This window comes from Gekko japonicus, unplaced genomic scaffold, assembly GCF_001447785.1.
Source record: "Gekko japonicus isolate JY-2015 unplaced genomic scaffold, Gekko_japonicus_V1.1 scaffold4636, whole genome shotgun sequence".
NCBI classification, from domain to species: domain Eukaryota; kingdom Metazoa; phylum Chordata; class Lepidosauria; order Squamata; family Gekkonidae; genus Gekko; species Gekko japonicus.
Genome location: NW_015175512.1, coordinates 31,358 through 44,520, shown reverse-complemented (window position 1 = coordinate 44,520; position 13,163 = coordinate 31,358). Strand labels below are relative to the sequence as shown.

General features: G+C 50.8%; 1 protein-coding gene across 1 annotated transcript in view; it reads right to left on the bottom strand.

Annotated features, from left to right (window-relative positions):
* The window catches only part of LOC107122875 (neuronal acetylcholine receptor subunit alpha-4), a gene marked incomplete at its 3' end in the record, with an annotated part of 72,742 nt that overhangs the window by 30,548 nt on the left and 29,031 nt on the right, over positions 1-13,163 (bottom strand). Inside the window, exons 2-3 of the mRNA XM_015426015.1 lie at positions 9,473-9,517; positions 8,099-8,208 (exon numbers count right to left, since the gene is read on the bottom strand). Coding sequence (XP_015281501.1) covers positions 8,099-8,208; positions 9,473-9,517 — 155 coding nt within the window. The remainder of the gene's footprint in view (positions 1-8,098; positions 8,209-9,472; positions 9,518-13,163) is intronic.

The following is a 13,163-nucleotide window of genomic DNA, read 5'->3' as shown; positions in this document are numbered from 1 at the left end:
TGAATCCCAGGAGGTAACATCAGGGGAAAGTCTCAGCCTCTGTGTCCTGTTGTTGGCCCTCCAGAGGAACTGGCTGGCCACTGTGTGAGATAGGATACTGGACTAGGTGGTCCAGGGGTCTGACACAGCAGGGCTCTTCTTATGTTCTCATGAAGGCCTCTGTCTCTCTGCCCTGTTGTTGGCCCTCCAGAGGAACTTGTTTGCCTCTGTGTGAGACAGGATGCTGGACTAGATGGGCCACTGGTCTGATCCAGCAAGACTCTCCTGATGTTCTTATGAAGGCCTCGGCCTCTCTGCCCTGTTGTTGGCCCTCCAGAGGAACTGGTTGGCCACTGTGTGAGACAGGATGCTGGACTAGATGGACCACTGGTCTGATCCAGCAGGGCTCTTCTGGTGTTCTTATGAAGGCCTCGGCCTCTATGCCCTGTTGTTGGCCCTCCAGAGGAACTGGCTGGCCACTGTGTGAGACAGAATGCTGGACTAGATGGACCACTGGTCTGATCCAGCAGGGCTCTTCTGAATGGAGATATCCCACTATTCCAACTGATCTCTAGACAATAAAGATCAGTTCCTCTGTAGAAAATGGCTTCTTTGAAGGTGGACTCTACGGCATTATACCCTCTTGAGCCCACTCCCCTCCCCAAACCTCAGGCTCCACCCCCCAAAATCTCCATGTATTACCAGACTTAGAGTTGGCAACTCTATTATTTCAAAAAGAGGATTGGAACCCACTTCTTCCAAAAACTGCAGCACGTGGGCTCAGCAACATTATACTTTGAAAGCAGATGCTCACTGCCTCGTGTTTATGTATGGCCATGCCGGACAGCGACGACCCATAAATATTAAAAATAAACATTTTTTTAAAGAACCCCACACATACGGTACTTTTAGTTTGTAAAGTACTTTTCACGGCTCGTCTCCCGCGGCAAACGCAATCATGCGGCGACGTGGCTCTGATCTTCTGCAGCCTCCGCCACATCTGTAATCTCCGCCACTCCTCGCCCCCCCAGAGTTCCATGTCGCTCCAGGAGAGTCGCCATATAGCCAGAGGTTACAGGCAGCTGCTGGCTCAAACTGTTCTAACTGCAGTAACGGGACGTGTTCACCGCTGGCGGCTAGCAATCTCTCCCCCCAGGTTTCTTTTTAAAAAAGAGCGTGTGACGTCTTTAAAAAAATGAACAGATTTACTTTGGTGTAAGCCTTCCCTCATAATCTAGCATCCACATGGTCAGATGCAACCAGCTAGGGCTGCCAGGTCGTCATCGTCACCCCCGCCACCAGTGGGGGATGGGAGTAGGCCGGGGTCATTTCCTGTGGGAGCGCACAGGAGCGGAGCTTCGGCAGTAAGGAGCCCAGGGGGTGGGCATATGCAACAAGCCCCGCCGCCCGCTCCCAGCAACCCTCAGTCAGAGCAAGAAGCAGCCCCCCTGGTCCAAAACAGTCCAGTGGCACCTTTAAGACCAAGTTTTATTCAGGTACAAGCTCTCCCTCCTCTGTGAGGGACAGATCTGCACATCCCCCCCCCCATAGCTAGCAATCCAAAACTGTCCAGTGGAGCCTGAGTGGTGGGTGTTGCCTCCTGACACACTTCCGGCGATGTCAGGGGGTGTGGCGTATGCAAATAAGTTATGCTAATGAGTTATACTAATGAGCTCCTGCACCTCCTTTTCTACAAAATGACCCCTGCCCCTAATTAAAAGTCGAGGGGGGGGGAGTTCAGTTTTAGTCTGCTGCTTAAAAGAAAGTAAAGTCGGTGCCAGGCAAGCTTCAGTGAGAAGGGAGTTCCAAAGGGTAGGCGCCACCACCGAAAAAGCCCTGTATTTAGTCTCCCCCACCTCACCTCTGATTATACAGTCGCCAGGCCCCCTGGGCCACTGGTGGAGGATGGGGGGTTGGGTTGCCCAATCCAGGTCGGGAAACTCCTGGAGATTTAAGGATGGAGCCCGGGGAGGACAAGGACCTCTGTGGGGTACGACGCCATAGAGTCCACCCTCCAAAGCATCCATTTCCTCCAGGGGAACTGAGCTCTGCAGTCTGGAGATGAGCTGTAATTCTAGGGGCTCTCCAGCTCCCACCTGGAGGCTGGCATCCCTACGCTGAAGGGCTTGTGAGGCAAACCTTAACTGACGGGTGGACCTGAACTCTGAGAAGCCCAGGGTGGCATTGCGGTTCTTCCCCGCCCAAAGCCCATTCTGTCCTCACGCCAACCCTATACAGCAAAGCGAGGCCTAGGGGGGAAAGATGGTTGCCTCAAGGTCACCCATCAAGTGGGGATTTAAACCCAAGACTCTTTGATCCTAGTCCAAAACTGTAACCATTACACCATACTGGCTCTTTCCTCTATTGCCTGTTGCATATGCTCAACGGTATCAGCCTCCAAAGGAGAAACCAGGTTTGAGGCTTAGAATCATAGAATCATAGGGTTGGAAGGGACCTCCAGGGTTATTTAGTCCAACCCCCTGCATGATGCAGGGAATTCACAACTACCTCCCCCTACAGCCCCAGTGAACCCCGTTCCATGCAGTGAAGATGACAAAAAAAACAACAACAACTTCAGGATCTTCCGCCAAACTGGCCTGGAGAAAAATTGCTTCCTGACCCGAAAGTGGCGATCAGCATTTCCCCGGGCATGTAAGAAAGGGCCACAAGAACTAAGTATCTGTACAACAAAACTGGCAGCTGGCATGCAAGTCAGAGCAGGAGTCCGTCCACTCCAAGATCCTCTGCTTCCCAAACTGCCCCAGCAGGGGGAAGCATCCGCCCACCCCTGCTGTCCATTGCCAGCACCCAGTACACAGAGAGAAGCAGCCTCCGCTCATGACAGGTCAGTGGCTTATAGGGTTTTAAAATGGGATCGGAGAGATTCGTGGAAGAGAGGACTACCGGCAGTTGTTCGACATGGCATTTAAAGGCAGCTTCCATGTACGGAGACAAAATACCTCTGATTACAGATGCTGGGAACCAAGGAGAGGGACTGCAGCATGATGTGCTTGGGAGGTTTCCAGAGACATCTGGCTGCTGGGGATCAAACGCTAAACTCCATGGAGCCGTTCCTGTAATCTCACCAGGCGACACTTAACCTTCTGAGAAGCCAGCTGCAAGATCATCTGCTCTCTAGTCATAAAGGGAGAATCAGAAAAGTGTCTTTCGACCCAGGATGGAGAGAGCACCCGACTAAGATCTACTCAATCTGAGTCCGGGAGCTCCTTAAAAACCAACAAAATTTCCAGGGGGATAAACTTTTGAAAGTGGTTAAGTGGTTAAGAGGCTGAACTGCAGGCTGTGGAAGGTCGGTAGTTCAGCAGTTCGAGACCCGAGTGTGCCGCATGACGGAGTGAGCTCCCGTCTCTAGTTCCAGCTCCTGATGATTGCTGGAATGGGTTTCTTGGGATTTTAGGAGGGATTAGAGGGAGGAAATGGAGCTGCGGTGGCTCAAGTGGTTAAGATGCTGAACTGCAGGCTGTGGAAGGTCGGTAGTTCAGCAGTTCGAGACCCGGGTGCCGCATGACGGAGTGAGCTCCCGTCTCTAGTTCCAGCTCCTGCCAACCTAGCAGTTCGAAAGCAAGAAATTGCAAGTAGATAAATAGGGACCACTTCGGTGGGAAGGGAACAGCGTTCCGTGCGCCTTGGTGTTTAGTCACGCCGGCCACATGACCACGGAAACATCTTCGGACAGCGCTGGCTCTTTGGCTTTGAAACGGAGATGAGCACCGCAACCCTAGAGTCGGATTGGACTGGCTTTCGAGCAAGGGAACCTTTACCTTTACCCTGGAAATCTTGTTGATTTTTCAGGTGCTCATGGGACTCAAAGTTTGTCCTTCAGATGAAGATCTGGAAGTAAAGGTTTCCCTTGCTCGAAAGCCAGTCGAATCCGACTCTACGGTTGCGGTGCTCATCTCCGTTTCAAAGCCAAAGAGCCAGCGCTGTCCGAAGACGTTTCCGTGGTCATGTGGCCGGCGTGACTAAACACCAAGGCACACGGAACGCTGTTACCTTCCCACCAAAGCGGTACCTATTTATCTACTTGCAATTTCATGCTTTTGAACTGCTAGGTTGGCAGGAGCTGGGGCCAGAGATGGGCGCTCACTCTGTCATGCGGCACTGGGGTCTCAAACTGCCGAGCTACCGACCTTCCGGTCTGCAGCTCAGCATCTTACCTTCTGAGCCACCGCGGCTCCAAGATCTGGGAGACTGTGTATCAAATTCCCATGTTGGTATGAAGCTTGCTGGGTGACCTAGGCTCGCTGTCTCTCTCAGCCTAACCTGTCTTACAGGGTTGTTGTGAGGATAAAAGGGGGGATGTGAGAACTATGCATGCTCCCCCTGACTCTGTGGAAGAAGAACTAGATAAAAATCTTATAGAGATATTTTTTTAAAAAATGAGGTTGTCAAAGGTGCTACCAACAAAGAATGCATTTAACATTATTCATTCACCAAGGAATCCTGGAGAAAACTAGTGTGTTGCAAAAGATGCAGAGATACGTTCTAAGGCATATGCTCGGTTTATGCGGAGCAGAATACTGGACCTCACCATTCTCCAGTACAGCCTAGAAAACACCCAATACTCCCCTGTAGAAGAACAGAAAAATGGTGCACAAGACTGTTGGAGTGAGCAACTCAGTGTGCCAGGACATTGGGGGGCACTACATCATTCTGCTGGAGAAGACTCTTGAGAGTCCCCTGGACTGCAAGAAGGTCACGTCAGTCAATCCTAAAAGAAATCAACCCCGACTGTTCCCTGGAAGGCCAGATAATGAAACTGAAGCTCAAATACTTTGGCCACCCAATGAGAAGGGAGCACTCGTTCCGGCCATGGCGGCGCGAATGGCGGCCAGCTCTCGGGACTCTCCCGGAGTTGGATCGCCCACACGCGGAGTGGGGGGGGATCCACACAAGTGGAGACCCTAAGGAGCCTTGGGAAAAGGCTCCGAACCAGGGGGCGCTTAGGGGAGAAGCCTCTTACCGGCCAGAAGGTCGGGAATTGAGGCTCTCCCTCTGCCCTGACGGCCCCGCCGTACTGTGCCCCGAATGGGGACCTAGCAACACCACCGGAACATCGGAGTGATGAAGCGATGAAGTGAAAGCACAAAGAAAGAGACGAGCGGCTAACTGTGAGTTGGAGATCAAATTACAAGCTACCGGCTAAAGCACACTCCGTCCCCCGGGAAAGCGAGAGGGAGGAGGGAGGATTCCCCCACACACACATGAGAAAGAGACTTTTTGAAAGCAGAAAGGGGGGGCGAAGTGAAGTTTGGAAAAAGTAAATTACCTTTTGGGATCCCACCAAAATCCTCAGCTGGATCCTCTCCGCTGAAAGCAAATAAAAAACCACTCACCCTTCTGTCTCCTGCTCCTGTTCCTGCTCAGAGCTCAGCTGGGTCTCCTCTGCCTCTGGCCAGGTGTTTCCTTAAATAGAGGCCTCCCCCAGCAGAGTGCTGGCAGCAGCTATTCAAATGCACCCAGGCACTCAATCACATGCAAAACAATGCCCCTTCCTTTTCCTCTCAATTGCAGTCAATCACAGTCAAACAATGCCCTTTCCTCTCTCAAGCAGCCAGGAATCTGCAAAAACTCCAAGCGCTTCCACACACTCCCAGACCAGTTCTCCCACCAAAATCCTCAGCTGGATCCTCTCCGCTGAAAGCAAATAAAAAACCACTCACCCTTCTGTCTCCTGCTCCTGTTCCTGCTCAGAGCTCAGCTGGGTCTCCTCTGCCTCTGGCCAGGTGTTTCCTTAAATAGAGGCCTCCCCCAGCAGAGTGCTGGCAGCAGCTATTCAAATGCACCCAGGCACTCAATCACATGCAAAACAATGCCCCTTCCTTTTCCTCTCAATTGCAGTCAATCACAGTCAAACAATGCCCTTTCCTCTCTCAAGCAGCCAGGAATCTGCAAAAACTCCAAGCGCTTCCACACACTCCCAGACCAGTTCTCCCACCAAAATCCTCAGCTGGATCCTCTCCGCTGAAAGCAAATAAAAAACCACTCACCCTTCTGTCTCCTGCTCCTGTTCCTGCTCAGAGCTCAGCTGGGTCTCCTCTGCCTCTGGCCAGGTGTTTCCTTAAATAGAGGCCTCCCCCAGCAGAGTGCTGGCAGCAGCTATTCAAATGCACCCAGGCACTCAATCACATGCAAAACAATGCCCCTTCCTTTTCCTCTCAATTGCAGTCAATCACAGTCAAACAATGCCCTTTCCTCTCTCAAGCAGCCAGGAATCTGCAAAAACTCCAAGCGCTTCCACACACTCCCAGACCAGTTCTCCCACCAAAATCCTCAGCTGGATCCTCTCCGCTGAAAGCAAATAAAAAACCACTCACCCTTCTGTCTCCTGCTCCTGTTCCTGCTCAGAGCTCAGCTGGGTCTCCTCTGCCTCTGGCCAGGTGTTTCCTTAAATAGAGGCCTCCCCCAGCAGAGTGCTGGCAGCAGCTATTCAAATGCACCCAGGCACTCAATCACATGCAAAACAATGCCCCTTCCTTTTCCTCTCAATTGCAGTCAATCACAGTCAAACAATGCCCTTTCCTCTCTCAAGCAGCCAGGAATCTGCAAAAACTCCAAGCGCTTCCACACACTCCCAGACCAGTTCTCCCACCAAAATCCTCAGCTGGATCCTCTCCGCTGAAAGCAAATAAAAAACCACTCACCCTTCTGTCTCCTGCTCCTGTTCCTGCTCAGAGCTCAGCTGGGTCTCCTCTGCCTCTGGCCAGGTGTTTCCTTAAATAGAGGCCTCCCCCAGCAGAGTGCTGGCAGCAGCTATTCAAATGCACCCAGGCACTCAATCACATGCAAAACAATGCCCCTTCCTTTTCCTCTCAATTGCAGTCAATCACAGTCAAACAATGCCCTTTCCTCTCTCAAGCAGCCAGGAATCTGCAAAAACTCCAAGCGCTTTCACACACTCCCAGACCAGTTCTCCCACCAAAATCCTCAGCTGGATCCCCTCCGCTGAAAGCAAATAAAAAACCACTCACCCCTCTGTCTCCTGCTCCTGTTCCTGCTCAGAGCTCAGCTGGGTCTCCTCTGCCTCTGGCCAGGTGTTTCCTTAAATAGAGGCCTCCCCCAGCAGAGTGCTGGCAGCAGCTATTCAAATGCACCCAGGCACTCAATCACATGCAAAACAATGCCCCTTCCTTTTCCTCTCAATTGCAGTCAATCACAGTCAAACAATGCCCTTTCCTCTCTCAAGCAGCCAGGAATCTGCAAAAACTCCAAGCGCTTTCACACACTCCCAGACCAGTTCTCCCACCAAAATCCTCAGCTGGATCCCCTCCGCTGAAAGCTCCTGCTCCTGCTCAGAGCTCAGCTGGGTCTCAGCTGGGTCTCAGCTGGATCTACTTGAATAAATGTAGATTTACCTTTCCCCCCAAAATACTTCTTGGGAGATTTATTTACTGCACTCAGTATCATGCTTCTATGACTGGGCAATACTAACCAAATATCTCAATACTATACTATACTAACCAAATATCTCAATAAAGACATCAGACAGTGAAGCTTCTCTACCGTTAAATTTCCAGTGAATAACCAGGTCTCCTGAAACACAGCCAGCAAAGGCAGACCAAGTGTGGATTAGCGGTTGGAGTATAAGATTTGGAAATCCAGGGTTGAGATCTCCACTCAGCCATGAAGCTAGCGGGATAACATGGGGCCAGTTGTTGTGAGGATACAGTGGAGAAAAGGATAGGGTTGCCAAATCCATCTTCCACCCCCTGCGGGGGACTTTGGGGGCCTCACACAGTGGGATCTCCAGAAATGGCAGTTCCCTGCACTTAAAGTAGCCGGCAGCCGGCATTTCCCCTTTAAGAACGAAGCTGGCTTTTCCCTGCAAGCTTGCGGAGTTCGCGCTTGGGATGAAACACCACGGGTTGCACACACTTAAAGGGAGAGAGATGGGTGGCTGTGGGTGTTGGGGGTGGGGCTTCCCCCACTGGCCACCCCCCAAAAACGGGGGACTCCTGGCAAACCAGGGGGGTTTTCAACCCTAGAAAAGGAGGACCATGTTTGTACCCACGTCTGCAGAGGAAGGGTAGGAGAAGGAAGTAACAAATGAATGGGAAACCAGCATTGCAAAGCAAATATGCTCAGAACACCAACTTACTTGTTGTAGAGAACAATGTCCGGCCTCCATATGAGCTCCGAAGGAATTCGTATCGATGTAACATTCTCATATTCCTCAGGATCCCAACGTAGTTTATAATCATGCCATTCCTTTTTTAAAAACAGGGGGGAAAACAGATTAGAGTTGCAATTGAACCTTATCCTGACCTTTACAAAACGGAGTAAAATTTAGCAGTTTGCTACTTCAGAACTCCAACATGGCGCCCATGGCAACTTTCCTGGTGCCCACCAAATGTTTTTAGAGAGTGGGTGAGGCCAGGTGGGGCACTTGCCCAGCAGGCCTTCTAACTGGTCAATAACATTGTTTTCAGTGGCAGCTGCCACCACAGCTCCACTGCAGTGTTGTTGGCCCTCCAAAGGAACTGGTTGACCTCTGTGTGAGACAAGATGCTGGACTAGATGGACCACTGGGCTGATCCAGCGGGGCTCTTCTTACGTTATTATGAAGGCCTCAGCCTCTATTCCCTGTTATCGGCCCTCCAGAGGAACTGGTTGGCCATTGTGTGAAACAAGATGCTGGACTAGATGGACCACTGGTCTGACCCAGCGGGGCTCTTCTGATGTTCTTATAAAAACAGCAATTAGAACATTGGGCAGGGAGAAGGGATCACTGAGGGCACACCAACCGAAACAAAAGAGTCTTCTACCACCAGCAGAAGATGGCAACAGCAGGGAACCAATGGGTCTTCCTTGGAAAAGAGTCCTACAGTCTTGGTGCCACCACGAAGAAGGTGCTTTCTCGGGTGGCCAACCACCTAATCTCAAAAGGTGAGAGCACCTGAAGCAGGGCCCCAAAGATGAACATAGTGGCCAGGTCGGTTCATGGGGAGGACACTGTTAATGCCTAGTGGGTGAGGTGGGAGCCACCATCCAGTGGGAAACTCTCACATAAGCTTGGTTGAAAACAGGGACTGCACCAGAGAAGGGTTGTTGGCCAAGAGAACTTCCCATTGGATCATGTCCTTTGTTTTCAAGCAGCTCATGAAAAAAACTAGAAATTATTACTGAAATGTACGCGGATGGAGAGTGATTTCAGCAAAGCGTACTTTATTTGATCAGGAACAAGATGACTTTGGCCGGCTCACAGGCCGGCTTATATCCCCCGAGAAACCGCCACCCAAAACACACCCCTACTTCCCTATAGGTTATTTACAGTGGCCAAGAGTCCCATAGGCTCTCAGCCGGGAACCTAGCCCCCTGATTGGAGCAGGCTAGGATCCGCATAGTCCATTGTCTCTTGGAGCGAAGCTCTGCGTTTGTCTCTGGACTTGTCTGGACTTGTCTGGACTGGATAAATTACAAATCTATGGAGGAAAACAAGTCAAAAGAAGGAAAACGTATCAGGCTGACTTACTTGTTTGACCCACACGTTCGTGGTCATCATTTGATTCTTTTCATCCTGGAAATCAGAAAAAGGAGGAAAAGTACAATTCGTAAGAAGATCCAACGTTGTCCCCAAATGCTCTCAAACAGCTGCCTGGATCGCTGCGGTCCAGTTTTTTTCCACCACACCCCCCCCCCACCCCAAATCACAGCAATAATATGTAAGCATCTGCTGGAGGGGGAAAACCAGAAGTTACAGAAGCTAAACATTAAACAGAACACATCTGCTCGATGCCACTCAACAGGCAGACCTCTGATTCTGGCCCAGGGCTGGCTCTACGTTGAGGCAGCTTCGGGGGATGAGTTTGGGGAGGCGGCACCGCTGACATGGCCCCCGCTTGTGCCACTCTCCTGTTGAGAGTTTGTCAACACTAGAAAGGTTCAAGAGGCTCTGCAAGGTCCTCTGATTTGTCAGGCTTTTAATGGGGTATAGACTGCAGGCAGGGGCGGATGAAGGCTCACTGGTGCCCCCAGCGCGGACCAACCTTGGTGCCCCCCTCCTTTCCACACTGACCCCCAGTCCATTTTAGTTCTTGACCTGTCTGACCAGATAGACAATACAGGTTGCAGCAATACAAAAATGTGTTCCTATGATAACACAATATAGTGTACAAATGAAGCCAAGCTTGGGGCTACACAAAGTTCTACAAAAATGCAATACAGCATCTATTTTAATATTTCACAAGTTATCTGTATCAAAGTTCCAATATTTATGACCTGAAAGGCATTTCTCTACATTTCATTTTCGCAAAATCACTGATAACATCCTCGAAATTAATACCTCTCAGAAGGTCTGCTTCAATTGTTAATATACACAGTGAGTTGAGTCTTTCTTGAAGCATCACTGATCTATTTGGGTTTTTTTAACACGGTTCAGCTGTGAGGAGAGCCAGTTTGGTGTAGTGGTTAAGTGTGCGGACTCTAATCTGGGAGAACCGGGTTTGATTCCCCACTCCTCCACTTGCACCTGCTGATGTGACCTTGGGTCAGTCACAAGCTCTGGCACAGCTGTCCTTGAAAAAGAGCAGTTTCTGTCAGAGCTCTCTCAGCCCCACCTACCTCACAGGGTGTCTGTTGTGGGGAGGGGAAGGGAAAGGAGTTTGTAAGCCGCTCTGAGACTCCCAAGTAAAGGGCGGGGTATAAATCCAATCTCTTCTTCCTCTTCTTCTTCTCTGTTGTACACCCTTTCCCAACTTTGTGGCTCCCCCTTTGGCCCTGGTGCCCTAAGCACGTGCTTAGTCTGCCTAATGGTTAATCTGCCCCTGACTGCAGGCATCGTCGGGGTGGGGTTGCCAGCCTTCAGGTGGGGCCTAGAGGTCAGTCCCCCTGGAGAAAGTAGCTGCCTTGGAGGGTGCACTCTATGGCATTATGCCCCAATGATGTGTCCCCCCCCAACCCCTGCCTCCCAGGCGCCATCCCCAAAACCTCCAGGAATTTACAAACCCAGAGTTGGCGACCCTTGGGGGGAGCAAATTTATTTGAGTTTTTATTCTGTGTTTAACTGGAGAAGACCCTGATGTTGGGAAAGACTGATGGTAACAGAAGAAGGGGAGGGCGGAGGGTGAGATGGCCAGACAGTGCTATCGATGCAACAGACATGAAGTTGAGCAAACTGCAGAGGAGGACAGAGGACGGGAGGGCCTGGCGCGGTGTGGTCCACGGGGTCGCAAAGAGTCGGACTCGACTGCATGACTGAACAACGATATGTTTAAAATCACAGTTTGTAAGAGGAAGAAGAGATTGGGTTTGTAGCCCGCCCTTCACTACCCAAAGGAGTCTCAGAGTGGGTTACAAACTCCTTTCCCTTCCCCTCCCCACAACAGACACCCTGTGAGGTAGGTGGGGGCTGAGAGAACTCTGAGAGAACTGCAAAGAAGAAGAAGAAGAAGAGATTGGATTTATACCCCGCCCTTCACTACCCAAGGGAGTCTCAGAGTGGCTGATAAACTCCTTTCCCTTCCCCTCCCCACAACAGACACCCTGTGAGGTAGAAGAAGAAGAGGAGATTGGATTTATACCCCGCCCTTCACTACCCAAAGGAGTCTCAGAGCGGGTTACAAACTCCTTTCCCTTCCCCCTCCCCACAACAGACACCCTGTGAGGTAGGTGGGGCTGAGAGAACTCTGACAGAAACTGCTCTTTTTCAAGGACAGCTCTTATCAGAACTACGGCTTGCCCAAGGTCATCCGACCAGGTGCAAGTGGAGGAGTGGGGAATCAAACCCGGTTCTCCCAGATTAGAGTCTGCGCACTTAACCACTAAACCAAACTGGCTCTGCCTTGAGCTGAAAGGCAGTGTATAACTTCACAAACAAATAAATAATATGAGAGAGTGGGCTCTTAGATCCTATTTTCACACCAGGTGTGGAGATTAAGGGCCAGAGTGAAGCATCCAAGGAGATGCTGGAAGATCCGTGGACAGATCTCCGTACATTTTGTTTTCCTTGTTAAGGAGCAGCCATTGCAGCTTGAAGAGCTTCCACTAGCCTGAGTTGGTCCAGTCTTGGAATCTAAGCGGGGTCGGCTGGAGGTAGTACTTGGCTACCAAGGATGTCCAGAGTTCTTACACAGAGGCAGGCAATGGCAAACCATCTCCGTTTGTCTGCCCTGACCTGAATGGCCCAGGCTAGCCTGTTTTTGTTGTATTTCAGAAACTGTAGATGCTGTTCTGCGATTTGAGACCTAGCCAGTTTCTTGGGAATGGCGGATGTATCTTAGCAGGGTTCTTGCTGCTCCAGGCAACACTGACTTCTGGAGCTAAGCTGGTAGTATTTGCTCAGTGCCCAGAATGTCCCAGTGTTTCTTGAAGCTTCTAGGCACCACTCCTAGGGCTCCAGTGACAGATGGCACAATAGTCACCTTCTTCTCCCAGAGGCGCCCTAACTCTGTTCGTAGGTCTTGGTATTTGTGATCTTCTCCTGTTCTTTCTTTTCTATTCTGCTGTCTCACGGGATTGCAGGGTCAATGATCCGAACCTTATTTCTCATTTTTCCTACAACTGTGATATCAGGGGTGGTATGCTCCAGGCGTTTCCCTTTCTGTAATCAGGATCAGCAAATAATCTTTGTTTCATCATTCTCCGTGATCTTGTCTGGCTTGTGCTCCCATGAATTTCTGGAGGATGATGATCAAGGGTCATTTCCTGCAGGAGCGCACAGGAGTGGAGCTCCGGCAGTAAAGAGCTCAGGGGGCGGGCACATGCAACAAGCCCCACCCCCTGCTCCCAGCAACCCTCAGTCAGAGCAAGTAGCAGCCAGGTAAGTTGCAGAGCCCCCCCCCCGGGCCCTGGTCCAAAAGAGTCCAGTGGCACCTTTAAGACCAAGTTTTATTCAGGTACAAGCTCTCCCTCCTCTGCGAGGACAGATCTGTATGTTCCCTCCCCCCAAATAGCTAGCAATCCAAAACAGTCCAGTGGACCCTGAGCGGTGGGTGTTGCCTTCTGACACACTTCCGGTGATGTCAGGGGGTGTGGCATATACAAATAAGTTATGCTAATGAGTTATGCTAATGAGCTCCTGCACCTCTTTTTCTACGAAATGACCCCTGATGATGATGATGATGATGGTGTTAGCAGTGGTGGTGGTTGCTGTTGTTGTTGTTGATGATGATATTTAGTAGCGGCCACGAGACTCCCCCCAGTTCAGATCAGAAGTATGCCACAGG